General features: G+C 39.6%; 1 protein-coding gene across 4 annotated transcripts in view; it reads left to right on the plus strand.

Moving 5' to 3' along the window:
* FTSH11 (FTSH protease 11) overlaps positions 1–21040 on the plus strand; it is a 160501-nt gene that overhangs the window by 56144 nt on the left and 83317 nt on the right. For all 4 annotated transcript variants that reach the window (XR_015688167.1, XR_015688166.1, XM_087664683.1 and 1 more), the window contains exon 6: positions 10429–10548. Coding sequence is in view for 2 of the 4 variants with exons in the window: in XM_087664683.1 (XP_087520809.1) it covers positions 10429–10548 (120 nt within the window). In the remaining 2 variants the exon portion in view is untranslated. The remainder of the gene's footprint in view (positions 1–10428; positions 10549–21040) is intronic.

Below are 21040 nucleotides of genomic sequence, written 5' to 3' on the forward strand. Positions count from 1 at the left end.
ATAATTTCAAGGTAGTAGTAGAGGCACATAATGCAATGCGGAATACATCCCATGACTCATTAAGAGTACCAAGCAAGAAAAGAGGAGTGACTTCCTCTGCAAAAGTGATGTCCTGCGAAGTCAAGTTTTTGAGTATAGCATGGAACTGGCTCAAGTGAGGAGACATAGTCACATTCTCCTTTATGCGCAGATCCATAAGCTACTTCAGCCGATACATTTAACTCGTTGGACTTTTCTTGTCATAGAGATTCTTGATTTTATCCGACAACTGCTATGCACTCTGTTCTTCCTCAAATACATTGTAATGAACTTGTTTTGTGAGAGAATACAATAGTGGACTTGCATAACTCATCAAGCTTAAGCCATTGCTCATCTGGTATAGTTGCAGGCGGATGCCCGCTCAACCTCAATGGTTTGATCTGCTATTTCTGCACCAACAATTGCCAAATCTGTCTCTTCCAATAAGAGTAATTCGTACCATCAAGCTTAGTGATGTTGAAAATAACATGATCAGTGGACGAACTCGCCATAATGCAGGCTGGAAGATTGCAGAGAGTTCAAAACTGCTTGCTGTTTACTGCAGAAAATGACAAAAAAATCACCAAAATCGAGGAAAAATAGCGAAGAAAGTGGAATCAGAGCTGCTGCCCACCAAGTACTAGTGAAAGTACATCATTTCAGAGTGTTTCAGCATGAAAAATCCATGTCAGTCCATACATATATGCTTGCTGTAATAAATTTCAGATTTCAGTAAAAGAGAGCTAGCATTGCCAAAATCAGATCCTAAGGCAATCAGATATTGCCAAGACCAAAGCCGGCATCATGCGGGCATAGCATAAGCATATGACAGTCGATAAGCATGAATCCAACACCCAAGTATTTCATACAAACATCTGCCAGTGAGTAGGCACACCCCCCAATCAACGGGGCAAAGTGTTCCTGCCACTACCAAAACTTGACACAAGTAGGTGTTAGTTCACAAAGATACAGATCCAAAACTGAGAGTTAGCTCATAAGCATACAGTGAACCAAGATATATGATGTATCATCCCAAAAGGTAAGAAGTCCCAAAGTCTCAAATGTTTGTAACTGCTCAATGGCATGTAACGGCTCAATGCCTAAAAGTACCGCCTACTCAATGTCTGATAAGCATTCAAGAATGCTTCCACTGGCACAAAAGTCGTATGTACGAGCTTAAGAGCTCAAGCCAAGGCAAGACACAGTGCCAATGACATAAGTCCAAGACAATACATCAATAGTACATCCTGAACATGTAGGCGGTAGAGCATCCGTATGTAGCATCCGTAAGCATGTAAGACATCAAATACATCCCAATCCAAACTCTGACAAGCCAAGTAACATCCAAGACTACTCCAGATATTCCAAAATGCATCCAAGGTGGAGCTTCAATGAGCACTCAAGCTCAACGTATGTATAGGGTAATCAACTGTGAGCATCAAGCCGTAGGCAACGGATATGCATAAACCCAAGAAGCATCATTGTCAAAGCATATACCAATGCCAATAAGTGCGGACTGAAATAAGCTCAAGCTTCCAAAAGCATCCAGATTCAATGACAAGCTCAAAGTCATCCCTCAATGATCAATACATCATAGCATAACCCAAGATATACATCCAGAACCAATAGGCATATGTCAAAGCATGAAAGATAGCTTCAGCCCAAGAGTATTCAGCATGCATTTACTGTTATAAATTGTGTATTTTCAGCCCCAAAATCAGGCCAAAATCATAGCATTACATGTAGCTTCAATTCCCCAATCAATCGGGATGCAATAGGGCATCAAACCGGTTATGTAGTCATGCCCAAACAAGCATAGGCATACAAATACATGCTGTCTCAGACCTGAGATCTGTTGCAGAAGATTTTGTCATCAGAATTTTGCAAATCCGACATCACCATCGCGTCCAGAGCGTGCCAAAACCCCAACTTAGACTCTCACCTTGCCTGAATCGGGTTCCGAATGCCCGAAATATGACAAAAAGAGTGATTTTTTGGGCCAGATTTTGAAATAGGTGCAAAAAAAAACGTAAACTGGCTGGGGGGGTCTGCTGTCCCACGTGTTAACAATGGGGCCCAAAGGGGGCACAAATGAGGGCCAAAGAAGGCCTACACCAAGCCTCAGTAAGCCTTGATAGGCTGGATGCAAGATCCAGGTGAAGGAAGCTCCAAGAGATGTGAGCTATGGCTGCCCACAACTTGTTTACAGCCTGTGAGACTTGAGAACTGAAGTAAACCCTGAAGAAAATGATCAAATACCTCTGATGTAATGCCCTGAAGGTGCCCAACAATGTCGGAAAGGTGCTCGGAAAGCCGGGGAGTGTCGGGAGCTCAAAGGAGTCGGATATGGCTGCCGGGAAGGAGACCCAATGCAAGTAGGGAGTTGATGGGATGCTGAGAATGCCACGAACCAAGCTCAAGAGTCGGAAAGCAAAGCTCTGATACCAGTTGAAAGGGAGCGACGGATCGAAGGTTGGACTCGAGAGCTATGGCGAGAGAGCAAGAGCAATAAAGGGAGAGGTTAGAAATGGGAACTCCAATAGTTACAATGTGTGACCGGGCCTTTCTTTATTCAAACTGTCACTAAAAGAATAAAGAATAAAGTGACGGTGACGGGCGCCACTTGCAGTGTGCAGTGGCGGTGACTGTCAGTGTAGTAATACATGGGTGGCTAGGCAAAGGCGCCTTTACCCCCAACAGTGGGAGCTGTCTTTAATGCAAATGTATCAGTTTTGATTCATGTATATGCTGTAATCAGTACTTGAGATTGAAATTGCAGCTAAACATCTGCTTCTTGGATACCTTGGAAGTACAAGGGTGTGTACTTGCTGTTACAATTTAGCAACCTTGCTATTGGCTGAAAGCATTCAGCCCTTTATTGTAGTTGTGTATTGCTGAAGATGGTTGGCAGTGCATCTACATCTGACACAAAGAATCTCTTTGAGATTTGTAAATTCGATGGCAATGGTTTTGATCTTTGGAAAGATCGTATGCAGGGTATACTTTTTCTAAAAGATTGTGATGATGCTTTAGCAGAACATAAGCTTGTTGATTTGTCAGATGAGGATTGGCTAAAATGAATAAAAAGGCCATTACTTACATCAAAATGGCCATCATAGATGATACCTTGGTTGATATAAAGGGGCTTGATACTACCTATGTAGTTTGGGAGAAACTCAAGGCTACTAATGAGAATATAACTCCTGTCAATCAAGTATATCTCATGCGGAAGTTGGTCAACTTGAAGCTTGATGAGTCCAAGCTTGTCTCATAACATTTGAATGCTTTTCACTAGTATTTTGAGTCAGTTACAGGATGCAGGTTTGCCAGCTTTTGATCCTAAATTGAGTGCTATCTTCTTGTTCATGACCTTGCCCGATTCATGGGAAGCATTGGTTGTGTCATTGATCAATAACCCCAACTTGACATTTGATGGTGTGCGTGGTTCTATTCTCAATGAAGAGATTAGACGCAAGGCAAGTGGGAAAAAGAGTGGATCAGCCTACAATGTAAGAGGAAGAACTCAAAAAAGATCTAATGCTGCAAATAAAAACAAAAATCGTTGCAAAAACAAAGAAAAACAGCAATATGTAACTTGTTATCAATGTAGTCGCAAAGGGCATAAAAAGCCCGATTGCAGGTACTTTAAAAGGAACAAGAACATAAGAAGTCGCCAAATGCAAAAGGCAAAAAGAATGACAAGGATGGTAGCTCTATCCCTAAAGAGACGGAAAAAGCAAATGTGGTATCTAGTGTTGTTATTGAGGAAATAGAAGAGGATAAAGATGCTGATTTGTTGGTTGCATTTCAGATCCGCTTGCTATGCAGTGGAGGACATATATATCACTGAAATAGATGTGATAGATGCTTTGTTGTCAGCTCATAATGGTTTGGCACAATTGTGGATTGTGGACAGCGGTGCTTCATTTCATGTAACTCCATCCTTAGAGTATTTTTCTACTTATGCAGAAGGTAATCTTGGAAAAGTCTACCTTGGCAACAATCATGCATGTGATATTGAAGGAATGGGCACCATACACCTGGCTCTAGAAAATGGTGAGGAATTGATTCTTTATGAGGTTAGGTATGTACATGGCATCAAGAAGAGCTTGCTTCTTGTTGGGCAAGTAGACAACAAAGGTTACTTCACTACTTTGGTGGTGGTATGTGGAAAATACAGAAATGATCTATGCTAGTCACTAGAGGTGGTAAAAAGGGGACTCTGCATTATCTCTATTGTAAGGCACTTCCTGGAAAGTTTGTTGCAGTTGCTGAAGTACAGTCACACATGGAGTTATGGCACAAGCGTCTTGAAAGAGTTGATGTGAGAAACTCAAAGCTTGACTTTTGTGATGATTGTGTTCTTGGTAAACGTGTAAAGAGTTCATACTCTCATGGAGCCTCTAGGAAGGCATGTATCTTGGATTTAGTCCATGATGTATGCACCATGCCAATAAAAACTCATAGTGGTTTCCGTTATTTTGTTTCTTTTATTGATGACCATTCTAGGAAGATTTCGGTCTACTTGCTTAAGCAGAAAAGTAAGGCATTGGATACTTTTAAAATGTTTTATGCATTGGTTAATACTCAAAAGGGCTTAAAGTTAAAATGCATAAGAACAGATAATAGGGGAGAGTATGTATCTAAAGAATTTAATAAGTTTTGTGATGTGAATGGGATTAAACGAGAGCTTACAACTCCTTACAATCCATCATCTAATGGTGTGGCTCAGCGAATGAATCGCACGTTATGTGAGAAGATTCGGTGCATGCTGTCCACAACTAATCTCTCGCAATCGTTTTGGGGAGAGGCACTTTCATATGACCACTTAAGGGTCTTTGGCTGCGAATGCTATATTTATGTACCTGTTGATAGCAAAACCAAACTTGACATGAAATCTCATAGAGGCATCTTCATGGGTTATGGAGATGAAGGTGAAATGGGCTATAGAGTTTGGGTTCCAAGTATGAAAAAGGTGCTACGTAGCCGAGATGTGGTATTTAACGAGTCAAAGCTGTTGAAAAATGTCACATCTAATGACTCAGGCAAAAAGGAAGTTAAATTTCAGCATAATCAGTTACTTGAGCAGCCATCAACCAATGAAAATTCAGCTCCTTTTAATGATGATTATGACAATTAGTGTATCATTATTGAGCCAGATGAAAATGGGCAGCAAAGGGATGCTGAACATTTAAAAGAAGTAGTGCAAATCACTGCTTATATATTAAGAAGGCTGATGATGGAAGCCTTATTATACTTGTGCTTTATGTAGATGATATGCTTATTGCTGGTAAGCATAAAAGCCAGATTAATGCATTGAAAAGATAGCTGAATTCAGTCTTTTCCATGAAGAATTTGGGTGCAGTTGAACATATTTTGGGCATGCATGTAACACGAGATAGAGAGCAACAACCCTTATTTCTCTCACAAGAAAAGTACATCAACAAAGTACTTGATCGTTTTTCTATGGCTGATGCTAAGCCCCTTGGTGTACCTTTTCCACCTTATCTTAAGCTTAGCAAAGCAAATTGGCCAAAAGATGATAAGGCAGCTGGTACTATGAAGGGTGTTCCTTATGCTTCAGCTTGTGGTTTACTCATGTATGCTATGGTTGCCACTAGACCTGACATTGCTTATACAGTGGGAGTTGTAAGCAGGTTCATGTCAAATCCTGGCAAAGCACATCGGGAAGTAGTGAAATATATCTTATGGTACCTTAAGGGCACACAAAGAAAATGTATTTGCTATGGAAAGGGTATGTTAGATCGGTAGGGGTATTGTAATGCAAATATGGTAGGTGACTTGGATACTCGCGAGTCTACTAGCGGGTACATCTTTACCTTGACTGGTGGGGCGGTTTCTTGGTGCTCTAGATTGCAAAAAATAGTAGCACCCTCTACCACTGAGGCTGAATATATTTCAACCATTGAAGCTTCAAAAGAAGCAGTTTGGCATGGTTGTTAGGCCAAGGATTTTGGGCTGCCCACCAAAACACCTGTACTTAGATGTGATAGCTAGAGTGCTGTATGCCTGGCTAAGAATGCCATGTTTCATGCACGTACCAAACATATTGATGTTCGGTATTATTTTATCAGACAGGTTTTGGATGATGGTCTAGTCACCTTGACTAAGATCAAATCACAGGATAACCTTGCAGATGTTCTTACTAAAAGTCTTGCAAAGGCCCAACATGAGCATTGCATTAGACTTGTGGAAGTTGGTAAAAGGTTCGCTTAGGACCTTTAAGTTGTTGGATATAAAGGCCCTTTACGCATCTCCCGTGTACATATTACTTTACACACGTGAACTCACCCTAGTGGGTGTAAGTGTACCGTACCCTAATTATAAATACATTCTTTTATTCTTTGTGTGTATCACATTGGTAAACACCTATACGATGACTCACTCTCACTCCATCTCACAGTTCAATACTGTTCAATTCTGGATTATAGAGCACCTCGATTAATACGCCTACTCCTTGCTCTCTGCTCTCTCTCTCTCTCTCTCTCTCTCTCTCTCTCTCTCTCTCTCTCTCTCTCTCTCTTTGTGTCTGCGTCCGCTTCAACTCTACAGTTTTTTTAGCATTATCCATAGTTAAATATTAATTTTGAGTCTTTGAATATTGAAAATTAATCTAATAATTATTTCAATGCCTTGAAAAATAATCTAACAGGCCAATAATTAAATTGGCTAGGCAACTTTCATTTCCGAGTATCTTTGCGCCATCTTTGACCATCAGGTTGCATTAGGTACCATTAAATGCCACTTCTCTAGTGTCACCAATTAACACTTATGACCAATTGAATGACCTAGGCCAACAATTGGCACCAGATACCACCAAGTACATATGCAACTTAGCTTATAACAACTTTTGCCTTTGATATTCGATGATTTCCTTGGGTCCCGGGCTTATAAATTTACTCTAACCCTAGTTACATCTCACATGTGCAACATTTACTTAACCATGTGATGAAAAATTAGTCCACATGTTAAGTGAGGTCTAAAAAATACATGTCCTCATGACAACCCTCCCCTTTAAAATCCTTGCAATCATCCTCAATTGCACCGTCAGATGCATCAAAAGAAAAATAGTGAACTTGAATTTCCACAAGGCATCATAGTTAACACAACATTGCGCACTATTGTTCAACCATTCCATATGCTCAACAGACATTGAAAATTACCAGCCAATCATAACATAACATAAGACTCACAAAGAATCTCAAAAACATTGCCAGATTATAATGTGACATGTCTATTTCTTATGAGCTCAACTCAGCAGGCAAAATCAAACCATACCATAGCATAACCAACATGGCTTAAACATCAATGGCATCATAACATATACTGTTGTCTATGGAACTAAATGTAAATCATTGAAAACTGAGTATAGTCTGATCATAAACTGATCACTTGCTGATCTGAGAATTGATCACAAATGGCTGCAAATGTGATGCCAAATTGATCACAAACTCATTGCAAAAATTGACCAGTAATCAATGCAAAAATTGATCCCAAAAGTGACCATAAATTGTTCTAAAGTCGATAAAAAACTTAGCTGAAACTGATCGGATTTTTAAATCTCAAAATTGAGGCAAAGTAATGCCAAATTGATCATAAGCTGATGCAAAAGTATAGTTTCAATACCAGGGTGAAACTCATTCTGATCTGTATATATCTCATAGTGACTAGTACACTAATAAGTAGTGACCTCATGCAAACATAGTGTCAACACAGTACCTTGGATGCATGTTGAATACATCCGAGATCCACCACATACGAGAGTTGTCCATAATTGGAGGAGTGCAAGTGCTACCTCTCTCTTGAGTATTAGGCAATACTCTGGACACTTGCTTTGTTGAACTTGATGGAGCCCGAACTAAAGTCAGCTCTAACTAAAAGGCATCTAGATAAAGCTGCAACAAATGAGGATCGTCTTCAAAGGCATCCTCTTCCATCCATTTAGCATCCATTTTGGAATAATTCTGAAATTTCACCAAGTATTTACTAGAAACTTTACCTTTGATTTTTCTTTCCTTATGTGCCAAAATTTACTCAGATACCAAAATCTCATCCAACTCCTCAACCTCAAGCTGAATTTAAGCAGACATATCCTCTGGCACATCATCATGAAAAGGCCTCAACAAGCTGACATGAAAGGCATTGTGTATCCACCAATGTGGAGGTAATTTCAGTTGATATGTCACATCGTTGATCTTCTCCAATACATGGAAGGGCCCATAGCATTTCATACTCAATTGCAGATACAATATTTCTCTCTCTTTTATCTTTTTAAGCCTTGCCTTTTCAAAATGCAGCAATATATAATCACCCTCTGCAAATTGCAAAGCATATCTGTTGCGATCATCTGCCCTCTTTTGCTTTTCTTGCGATCTCTAAAGTGCATATTTTATCTTTGCATAGTTTACATCTAGGTTTTCCACATAATGATCATCCTCAAAGATCGTATCCGTAGTTTGCAGAATAGGTGGTACCTTCTTGCCACCCTCAACCACCTCAAATGGAGCTTTGCCCATGGAACTATGCACTGTGTTGTTGTAAGCAAACTCAACCAAGGGCAAATACTACTCCAATTGCGTCTTGTGGTTTGAAACAGGGCAGCTCAAAAGATCTAACAGTGTGGAGTTTGCTTCTTCAGACCGACCATCTGTCTCTGGTTGGAAGGATGATGAGAATTTCAGCATGGTACCCATATTCTCAAACAACCCCTTCCAAAATAAACTGGTCATCCGAGGGTCTTGATCACTAATGATCGACTTTGGCATACCATGATACTTAAAGATGTGCTGCAAAAATGATGGCATGTGGAATTGCTTGCGGAAGGGATTCCAACACAATCCTCCAATTTTACCGGTGTTTTGGGTCACCAAATCCTTGAAGATTCAGGGCAGACATCAGGAAAAATGTATTCTGACATGCAGATCTGATTTTCCAGCCACTAAAGTATTAACTTTTGTACTCATCAGTTATGTATTGTTTAGTGCTTATTTTCCATTTAGTTAGTCACAACATTAGATTACAGCTATTTTGGGACTTGGGAAATTCCCTAGCTTTTTAGATGTAACATTTTGGTCTCATAGTCAGATGTGGCATTTTGTAGACATTAATATAACTTTCTTTCTTTCTCACTACTGGCACACTAGAATCAATGAAGAATTCAAACAGCTGTGCCCAGCCCACAAATATGCATGTACAAACCCACTCATGAGCTAACTAATCTGCTAATACAGAAAAGTTTGAAGCATTAGCAAAGCTTTAGGCTTACTTCCATTTTGGGGATCGATCTGCAAAATCCTTGTTTCGTTCATATCATTCATTCTAAGGGGGTTTGCAAAGTAAACTTGCTTTTTCCTTTGAGGCATTCTAGTGTGAATACACATATCCATGGGCACCTTTTACCCACTTGTGTGGGAGGGGTTTTTTGCTCATGTGAAAAACTTCAGTGTGCTATATGACCTTGGGCTTGTACCTTGTACTTTCATTCTTTTGATTCATTATAGTGAAGGTACTCTTGCATGCTTCTCTCTGCGTGTGTATTCTCACTCTCACTCACTCTATTCCACTTCGTGTCTATTGAGCTGCACATTCGATCCAACACTTGTCACTTATTGTCCATTCCATTTGTGAAGAATCCCATTGTTAGTAGTGCCTTTGCCTTTTTATAGGATGGCTTGGTCAAGAACTTGTTCCAGTTTCCTTGCAATCTGTATAACTGAGATGATGGGAATGTAGGGTCATTACGTAGCTCTCCTAGGCAGGAGGCTTATTAGAGGCTTGCATGAGTTGTCTATTGTGAACTGACAACCATCTGGAATGTAATAGATTTATCAAGACTCTTAAATGGGTTCCATCTGGCGAAGTAAATGTGAGTTTTAGGTCCAAAACCTATCCAACAATGGAACAGTATCCCTACAATACTTGCTTAAAAACTGTTTGGTTGTTCTCTTTGCTCTATAGGTCCTTGCAAAAATATTTTCATATGTGAACGTCTAGGACTGTTCAATTTGCTGTTATATCACTTTGTGGTGTTTCAGAGCCCAGGATGACTGTGACCTGTCTTAACAGGGTATCATTTTGTTTGGGGTCTGCTTTTCTACAAGCAATTTGTTTTATGTGTTCCTGGGATCACAGTCTTAAACAGGGTTTCAATTCAGAGACTGCTGTTTTATGTGGGCTTTTGTTTCATGCGTTGATTGGTGATAGTTTTTGGTCATATAGGATAGCATTTACTGATGCTTTCATTGAAATTTGGGCGAAGCCATCTGCAATGGTCAGAAATTTCCAATTTTCTTAGCTTTAATAGCTCACATGTTTTGGCTTATGATACATATTTTTTGCAGCAAACTTCATTTTTCTCAAAGATTTGAACGATAACCTTATTTGTTACAGAACACGAAAACCTTCAAGGATGTGAAAGGCTGTGATGAAGCGAAAGCCGAGTTAGAAGAGATTGTAGAGTACCTGAAAGATCCTCCTAGGTTCACACGACTCGGTGGCAAGCTGCCTAAAGTAAGTTGAGGTTTTCATATTTTGCATATTTTGTGAAGTATTTAGTATAATCATGGAAGCTTTCTTGTCATATTCAGTTTGTGTCCACACCATATTCAACCTACAAATGTACCTCAGGGGGTGAAAATCACTTTAAGCATTAATAATACTATGGATCATCTGCATTGGATTTCCTTGAAGGTGGCTCAGGCATTTTTCCATGTATGCTATGGTTTTCCTTTACTTAGAGACTTACATGGTGTGCCATTATCTGTCTGCTTTGCATCTTGATTCAGCCTCAAGCAGCTTCTTTTGGTGTTTGTTTTCTGCTGTTTCTTTATCCTTGCAAAATATTGAATCTCCTATTCCTAGGAAGTATATTGGTGGGTTATATTTTGTTCAAATGAGAAGGGAAAAGAGTAAGGGCCAAAGGTGGGCTATGTTAGTGAAGAAATGGGAGGGGGCAATGGCAGGGGATAGACAGGAGGATGGATAGAGGGTAGTCAGAAGTAGGAGTGACTGCATGCGATGGGGGTCAATGAGAAGAGGTTAGGAAGCTTGTGAGGAGAAGGGAGTGCAAGAAAGTAGGATGAGAAGATGATGGGTAGCTTGGGATGAGGAGGGCAGCATGTCAGCATCAGGAATGCTATACAATAAGGCAAGGGAGGCCACTTCATATCAAAATCTGATAGAAGTCTTAGTCAACATTCATCTTTAGAAGGTGGAATAGAGGTTCATTATTGCCTGAAATGTGGTGTTTTTGTTCGGAGGATTTTTGAAAACACCTGTCAAACTTTTTCTTTCCCAAGAATACTCGCCTTTCATGTGTTAGAAACCGAGTCATTGCTGACCTTTGCCTGTTATCATATGTGCAGTTAATCTGATTTCTTGGTCGATGTAATTCTCTCTTTGTTAATGCTTGCAAGCATCCTGTTATGTACTCAAAGGATGGTGACAAAGAATTGTCATTGTCCTCCTTGGTGTTGATTGCTCTTTTTGTTCACAATAACCTCGAGTTTCAAAACTGTCTAGGTAGGAAACAAGGTACCCGCAATATTAATTTTGGGAAATGTCCAAAACAGAAATTTGATACATAGTAAAGATTAATGGACCTAGGATTTCTATATTAAACATGTAAACAAATAACCCTATTCATTGATTACGTACACATGTAATTGCCAATTTTGATTATCAGGTTCCAATCGGATGCCAAATGTCATAGAATGCAGCTGTTATGAATACATTGCCACAACCCGTAATATCAAGAGACAATATTCAATCAATAAAAACTTGAAACATTCTGATTTCTAAGGAGAATAGTTCATACATGGAAAAACTACTAGATTCTAGATCCAAAGTTCAATCACAAACACAATCTTCAAAGTTGCTTCTTGAATCCGAGCTAAGACTAAAGAGGCATTCATAGTTATACTCATGCACCTTATTCTAGAGACTCTTTTGAGGATTTGGACAAAGATCATCCATACTCTTTGTGTTGGGTGTAAAGGCCCCTTTTGCTACTCACGTGTGACCGCACTCTTGCGGGTGTGAGTGTACTGTACCTTAAGTATAAATACATTCTTTTATTCTTTGTGTGTACCACATTGGTACACACTCAACTCAAGTCTCCACTCTTACTGCACTCTCTACTGCTGAACACACCTCATTCTCTCTACGCACACCACCTAGGCACTCATGCTCCTCTTCAAACTAGTATCAGAGCTCTGGTGAAGGTATGCGTGCTTCTCGAGGACAATGCGAGTCAGTTCAGGCCCGGCATGTGTGTAGGCCACAGCTAACCAAGCTGTTGACAGGTCAGTCGACAATTTCCAGGTAGGCGCAGGTCACGAGCAGCCAACGGCAGTCTGCGTGACCAGCAGTGACCATTGGCAGGCAGGCATGACCAGGCGGCGACCATAGGCAGGCAGGCGCAGGTCACGGGAGGCTGTTGTAGGAGATCAACAGCATTTTGACACGTTTCGGGCAGTTTTCATCAGTTTTTTAAATGTATTATTTTATTTCCTGCAAGCAGGTCCCCTGCTCATTGACCCGGGTTCGTGTGCATAAGCACAATTCTCAAATTTGTGCAGATTTGTGCCGGAAAAATTTGGGGTTTTTCCCAGATTTGATGCTGTTCATGCGAAACCGTGACATTTGGCCCAGAATTTGCAGACGTTGTGCGCGTTTGCTCTGGAAATTTTGGGGCTTTTCATGTACAAGTGAAATCTTGCTCAATTGATCCAGGTTCACTGAAATTTGTGCACATTTGGACCTTGAAATTTGGGAGTTTTGCTGAATTTTTAAAATTCTGCAACATTTGCCTGCATTTGACACTTGGGATGATGTATTAATGCAATTGGGGCAGATTTTCATTTCTGAGTGAGAGAAACTTGGACTTGGGATGTATCGAATGTTGTAAAAGGGTAGCTTCTCTTGGCACATGTATTGCTAAATGCTCATCGTGTAGTGAAACAGTGGTACATATAGCACTTGGGTTATTGCATTTGGGCATTATGGTGATGTATTATTGAAGTGGGGGCCGTCTTTTATGCGTATGTATTAGATTTGGTTCATGTATATGCTGTAATCAGCCCTTGGGACTGAAATTGCAGCATAATATCTGCTTCTTGGGCACTTTTGGAAGTACAAGTTTGAATATTTGCTGTTACATTCAGCAATCTTGCTATTGGATGAAAGTATTCAGCATTTTATTGCAGTTTTTATTGCTGAAAATGGCTGGAAGTATGTCTACATCTGACACAAATAATCTTTTTGAGATTCACAAATTTGACAGCAATGGCTTTGATCTTTGGAAAGATCGTATGCAGGGTATACTTTTTCTGAAAGATTGTGATGATGCTTTGGCAGAACATAAGCCTGTTGCTTTGTTAGATGAGGATTGGGCTAAAATGAATAAGAAAGCCATCACTTACGTCAAAATGGCGGTCATAGATGATATCTTGGTTTATATCAAGGGACTCACCATTGCATATGTAGTTTGGGAGAAACTCAAGGCTACGTATGAGAATACGACTCCTGTCAATCAGGTCCATCTCATGCGAAAGTTCGTCAACTTGAAGCTTGATGAGTCTAAGCCCACCTTAGAGTATTTAAATGTTTTCACTGGTATTTTGAGTCAATTACAGGATATAGGCTTGCCGGCTTTTTATCCTAAGCTGAGGGCTATCTTTTTGCTCATGACTTTGTCGGATTCATGGGAAGCATTGGTTGTGCCATTAAGCAACAACCCCAACGTGACATTTGATGGTGTGCATGGTTTTATTCTCAATGAGGAGATTAGACACAAGGCAAGTGAAGAAAACAATGGATTGAACAGAGGTCAAATGTTGCAAATAAGCATAAAAATTGCTTCAAAAGCAAGGAAAAACAGCAACATGTCACTTTCTATCAGTGTGGACGCAAAGGGCATAAAAAGTTCGATTGCAGATACTATAAAAAGAAGCAAGAATGCAAGACACAGGCTAATGCAAATGGCAAAAAGAATGAGAAGAATGGCAGCTCTACCCCTAAAGAAACAGAGAAAGCAAATGTGGTATCTAATGTTTTCATTGAGGAGATAGAAGAAATTAAAGATGCCGATTTGCTGATTGCATCTTTAGATCCACATGCTATGACAATGAAAGACATGTATATCACTTAAAGGGATGTGATAGATGCTTTGTTGTCTACTCATGATGGTTTGTCACAATCGTGGATTGTTGACAGCGGTACTTTATTTCATGTAACTGTATCTTTGGAGTGTTTTTCTTCTTATGCAGCAGGTAACCTTAGGAAAGTTTATCTAGGGAATAATCATGCATGTGATATTGAAGGAGTAGGTGCCATACACTTGGCTATTGAAAATGGCTAGGAATTGATTCTTCATGATGTTAAGAATGTACTTGGCATTAAGAAGAGCTTGATTTCTGTTGGGCAGTTAGTCAACAGCGGTTACTTTACTACTTTTGGTGGTGGAATGTGAAAGATACAAAAAGGATCCATGCTAGTCACTGGAGGTGGTAAAAAGAGAACTCTATATTATCTTCACTACAAGGCACTTTTTGAAAAGTTTGTTGCAGTTGTAGAAGTGCAGTCACACATAGAGCTATGGTACAAGCGTCTTGGACATATGAGCCAAAAGGGTCTATAGGCACTTTCTTCACTTGGAAGAGTTAATGTGAAAATCTCAAACCTTGACTTTTGTGATGAATGTGTTTTTGGGAACACATGTAAAAAGTTCATACTCTCATGGAGTCTCTACGAAGGTATGTATTTTCGATTTAGTCCATTTTGATGTATGTACCATGCTAATAAAAACTCATAGTGGTTTCCATAATTGTCTTTTATTGATGATCATTCTAGAAAGCTATGAGTTTACTTGCTTAAGTAGAAAAGCGAGACATTGGATGCCTTTAAAATATTTTATGCATCTGTTAGTACTCAAATGGGTTTAGAACTAAAATGTATAAGAATAGACAATGGGGGAGAGTATGTATCTAAAGAATTCAACAAGTTTTGTGATGTCAATGGGATTAAACGGGAGCTTATATCTCTTTATAATTCATTATCTAATGGTGTGACTGAGCAAATGAATCACACTTTATGTGAGAAGATTCAATGCATGTTGTCCACAGCTAATCTCCCACAGTCGTTTTGGGGAGAGACACTTAAAACCGCGGTGTATATTTGTAATTGATTTTCACATTGTGCACTTGAAAGTGGCATCCTTGAAGAGGTTTTGTTTGGCAAACTTGCTTCATATGACCACTTAAGGGTCTTTGGCTGCAAATGCTATGTGCATGTACTTATTGATCGTAGAACCAAACTTGACATGAAATCCCACAGAGGCATCTTCATGGTTTGTGGAGATGAAGGTAAAATGGGTTATAGAGTTTGGGTTCCTAGCATGAAAAATGTACTATGCAGCCGAAATATGGTTTCTAATGAATCAAACCTGTTGCAAAAGGCCACATCTAGTGATTTAGACAAAAAGAAAGTGAAATTTCAGCATAATCAGTCACTTGAACTGCCATCAGCCCGATGGAAAATTCAGCTCCATTTGATGCTGGCTTTGATAATCAATGTATCATTATTGAGCCAGATGAAAATGGGCAGCAAAGGGATGCTGAAAATCAGCTTGGGCAACAAAATCAGCATGCTGAAAATGAGTTATAGCAGCCCGAAAATGTATTACAACAACCTGAAAATGCAGTTTGGTAGCCAAATAATGAGGTCATTGACATTTCTTCGGATATGGATTCATTGCTTGATAACATAGATTATTGGGTGAGAAGGCCTATACGTGTTAGGAGACCTATACAGAGGTTTGATCCCTCTTTGGACTGCATTTTACTGACAGATGAGGATGAGCCTCTTACATATAAAGAGACATGACTTGCGATTTAAAGAAAAAGTGGAAGTTAGCTATGCAGGAAGAAATGAAATCTTTGTATCAGAATAATACTTGGGATTTGGTTCATAAGCATTTCATCCAGATAAAGCACAAGGATTATAAGGCTTCCATCATCAGGCTTCTTTATATATAAGCAGTGATTTGCATTGCTTCTTTTAAACCCATGTGAGAGCATCAAGGCATCAAATGCTTTATACCACTGTCTAGGAGCTTGTTTTAAACCATACAAGCTTCTCTTAAACCTACACACCAAATGCTCCTTCCTTGGCATAACAAAGCTCTCTGGTTGTTTCAGGAACAACTCATCTTGTAAATCACCATGCAGAAATGTAGTTCTAACATTCATCTGATTAAGCTCAAGACCCATAGATGCAACAATAGCAATGAATTCCCAAAGAGTAGTCATTTTGACAACAAGTGAAAAGACTTCTTGAAAGTCAATTCTCTCTTTCTATGTATAACCCTTATCCATAAGCTTGGCTTTGCGTTTGGATTTGCCATCCGCACATTGGATTTTATAGACCCATTTGTTAGGAATAGCTTTTTTATTTTTGGGTTAATCAACTAACAAGATAACTAAATTCAGTCTTTTCCATGAAGGACTTTGCAACAGCTGAACACATTTTGGATATGCGTGTGACGAGAGATAGAGAGCGGCAACTCTTATTTCTCTCACAAGAAAAGCACATCAGCAAAGTACTCGATCATTTTTCTATGGCAGATGCTAAGCTACTTAGTGTTCCTTTAACATCATATCTTAAGCTTAGCAAAGTAGAATGCCCAAAAGATGATAAGACAACCGGCCCTATGAAGGGTGTTTCTTATGCTTCAGCTTGTGGGTCACTCATGTATGCTATGGTTGCCACTAGATTTGAGATTGCTCATAGAGTGGGAGCATAGTATGGGGAGTTTCGGAAACGTCGGAAACGGAAACGAGAAAAACTGGAATTTCGGAGTTTTGGCCAAATTTTGGAAATAAAGAAATGACGTTTCGGATTGTACATATCAATGCCTACAACAACATGTATGTAAATTTCATACAAAAATTTGAGTCTTCATGTCATATGATTAAAATCATGATTCATTACATATGTCATGACTCATGAGTGAAGATTCAAGAGACAAGACTCAATGGTTGAAACTTGAGATAGCTTAATATAATTAAGACTCAATTTTTAAAACTTAAGGCAAGAAAATGGATTATACTTTATGACTTATGAGTCATCTATGATTTGAAAAGCAATGAAGACTGACATTAAGAATAGTGGAGATTGACATCAAGAACAGTGAAACAAGATGCATAATAAGTAAAATCAAGATACAATGATACTCTTATGGTCAGTTACTAGTGTAAACTTATTACCCAACAAATAGTGTCTCCAAAGCTTTAAAGCATGGATGATAGCTAGCAATTCCAAATCATGCGTAGCATAATTCTTTTCATGACTCTTCAATTTCCTTGAAGAGTATGCTACTGGATGACCTTCTTGCATGAGCACACATCCCAAGGCAAGTATGCTAGCATCAATTACTACCTCGAACTCTTTATTGAGGTGGTCTGGAAGTTTTAGAATCAATCTGTCGAAGCTATTTTGTTCGAATATTCATACAATCTGCCAAAAATCCAAAGTCAAGTGAGCACTGAGCACTGTATACTAGTCTTCAGACTCTAGTAACTATCGAGTAATAAGTATCAATATCAATGAACAATTGGCAATTACTATCTGCAATCCTAAATTCACTCTTGTGTATCTTGAGTCATGACTTATCCGGACTCCAAGGATCCGTGTACCATCTTCGCGTTCAACTCCGGGGACCCTCATTGAGAGGTCTTTTCTTTCCTTTCTTTGTAGAGGTCCATAGGAATAGACATTGGATTGACATTGGCTAAAATAGATCTAAACTTGTTGTCCCCTTATTTTAAATCCACTCTTGGACAATTTGCTATCTTGAAATTGTCTTGAGATCGTGTGTGATATCCCAGAGATACCACAGGAGAAGCAAGATATCTACTCTATACTCTATGTGAAGCTATTGGCATCAGTGCATGAGACTCATGCAATTTACCTCTGAAGGCTTAGGGGACAAAGCGGTCCTCTCAAAAAGATCGAGATTGCAATGGCAAAACACTAAACGCTCCAATTGGATAGTTTTCAACTTGTTTCTCTTTTTGGTGTGGAAGAGGACCCATGTGCTCTAGTTTTTCTCACCAGACCTCGAACTACAATCTTGTCAGAGGATACGAATGACAATGCATTTCTATTCAAATTTAAGAGATTGAGGTTAAGTAATTGGCAATTGCTAATAAGCAAGCCGCAAAATCAAGATTTATGTGAGCAATAGATTATAGAACTTGTTACCTAGGTTGCATAATGTATTAGATTATCACCAATGATATATCAAAGTAGAAGTGAAATTGCCATATTTCTCCTAGGCTGAAGCTATGTCTTTCGAAGCTTAGATATGGGTCGACGAAAATGAAGAGAATGATTGTGGAATGCGAGTAAATTATCATCTACTCTCCTCATCATATCTATATTATTCCTTGTGAGGTGCCTTATGTAGTCCGTGAAGCCCTTCTCTAACTCATCACCAGTGTATTGCTCCTTGTTGTGCCAAAGGGGATACAAGATATGTGGGATAACATGGATTGACTTATGGAACCAATCCCATCGTGTATTCCACACTACATGAATCTCATCAACCCTTGAGAGTGAAGGATGATGAATCATAGATAAAATAAGCTAAAAACTTAGAAGCTAGAATAATGATCAATTATCAATGAGTCGTTAACACTACATAATTATATGTTTTAAAGTTAATAACTTACTTGTCCTGGAGCAAAAAGATGTTGCGAAGCAAGGTCTTGTCAATTTTATCCATATACTCATATAGAAGGCCCAAAGTACTCCTCTCCATATTAGTGATGTGTAGTGTAAATAGGAGTGAGACTTTTCACCAATGCCTTTGCCTCAACCCACCAACTCTCATTTAAAATATTTTGCCTAAAAGCAAGAGCCTTTGGAGACTCTCTCTCATTCCATGTGAGCTATTCCCAGCATGCAATGGTCCGTATCAAATTTGGACGGACCCATATCAACCTCTCTAATACAATAAATATATAAGCAAATCTAGTGGCAGAGAGCTTCAATAGCTCAAGTGTGCTATTGGCTTGAAACATGCTTGTGACGGATGGTCTCTTCTTCACAAATCTTACGATGCTTGTTGCCATCTTGAAGATGTCATTCACGTAAGATATTTATTCAACATCTTTAATAAGCAAGTCAAGGCAATGGGATGCACATGGAGTCCATACTATACTAGGAAATTCCTCAAGCATACGTCCCATAGACAAACAATTGCTTTTATTACCTATCACCACTTGGATCACATTTAGACTTATACATCCATGATGACTTGTCGCATGTGCTCTTAAATGAAAGCTCCTGTGATGGTAAGACCCGAGGTAGAGATATCGATGGTCGTAATGAATATGGTGCCTTTGCATGAAGACACCAAAACATTGTAAACATTCCTTCGGCGCATTTTCGACTATCCATTGCATAATATTGTGTATCTATATTTCGCCCATGTCTGCTTCAAGGGCTCCAATTGAGTCTCTATGGATGCTTTTTCCTTTCGAAGCTCCCATGTGCGTAATGCATCCATGGATGGGCCTTCCCACCTACACCCTATGCAGCTTACTGCCTTGATTGTTTTTTTCCATTGATACGAAGTGGCCACATTGAAAGGGATAGCACACTGAATAAATAAGCGTGTGACTTCCCTAGTTGCCTTCACAGTTGCCTACCTTTGAAGTCTCGCATGGACACTTACACCATGCAAGGAGCCCTTTTGTCCACCACCACTAGAAGATGCCAATGGGGTTCTTTTTACACTTGGACTCAATATGGATATGGATACATTTCTTTTTGATGGGCCGCCGGGACCTTCAATTTGGCTAGCACCACTAGGCCCACTAGCCTCTCCTTGCCCCACTTGTGTTTCATTAGCCCGATGTGGTATTGGACGAGAGGATTTATCATCTTCTAGCTCAATACCCATATGCTTTCGGTGCCAAAGATGGAGACTTATTGTTACTTTTGTTGGCACATTTGCACAAGGCTTGATATCTTTGTTGGGAATGCATGCCAAGTGGTCTTTCACACATGTTACACTCCCCGATTTCTCCAACCACAATAGTTTCACCGCCAATTCTTTTATCCATTGGAGCCCTCGTATCCTTGATTGGAGTGACGTGTCTCCAAAATGGATCCGACGCCATGATTAGGTAATGGGAAATTGGAATTTGGAAAGAGGATAAGTAATAAGAACTTAGAAGAAGATTGAGGAGGAGGAGGAGGATGGAACTTGGAAGAAGAATAAAGAAGAAAAAAGATGGAAAAAGAAGAAGGAAAGAAGGAACTGGGAAGGAGAAGAACTTAGAACTTAGAAGGATGGAAGGAGGAGGAGGAGGAGGAGGAGAGGAGGAGGAGGAGGAGTGAGTTGCAGGAGGTAGAGAGTTGGAGTGCATGAGACGAACGCGTCGAAGACTGGACGAAAATGCAAAGTGAAGCCGGTTTTTTTGTGGGTAACTTGCTTCCCGTTTTCTCGTAGGATGTTGGAACCCCGTTATCCTATTTCCGTTTCGGGCCGAAACGGCCATTCCATTTTGGCAACTTCGAAACACCGTTTCAGGGTACTATGAGTGGGAGTTATGAGCAGGTTTATGCCAAATCTTGGGAAAGCACATTGGGACGCAATGAAATGCATCTTCCAGTATCTTAAAGGTACACAAAGAAAATGTATTTGCTATGGGAAGGTTACGTTAGATTTGCAGGGATATTGTGATGCAAAACATGGCAGGTGACTTGGATACTTGCAAGTCTTCTAGCAGGTGCATATTTACCTTGACTGGTGGGGCCATTTCTTGGTTCTTTAGATTACAAAAGATAGTAGCACTTTCTACCATTGAGGCTGAATATATTTCAGCCACTGAAGCGTCGAAAAAAGCTGTTTGGCTTGGTCGTTTGGTCAAGGATTTTGGGCTGCCCACCAAACACCTGTACTTGGATGTGATAGTTAGAGTGTTGTATGCCT

This window comes from Lygodium microphyllum, chromosome 23 (assembly GCF_053477565.2).
Source record: "Lygodium microphyllum isolate KBCC chromosome 23, Lygodium_microphyllum_v1.1.10, whole genome shotgun sequence".
Taxonomy (NCBI): domain Eukaryota; kingdom Viridiplantae; phylum Streptophyta; class Polypodiopsida; order Schizaeales; family Lygodiaceae; genus Lygodium; species Lygodium microphyllum.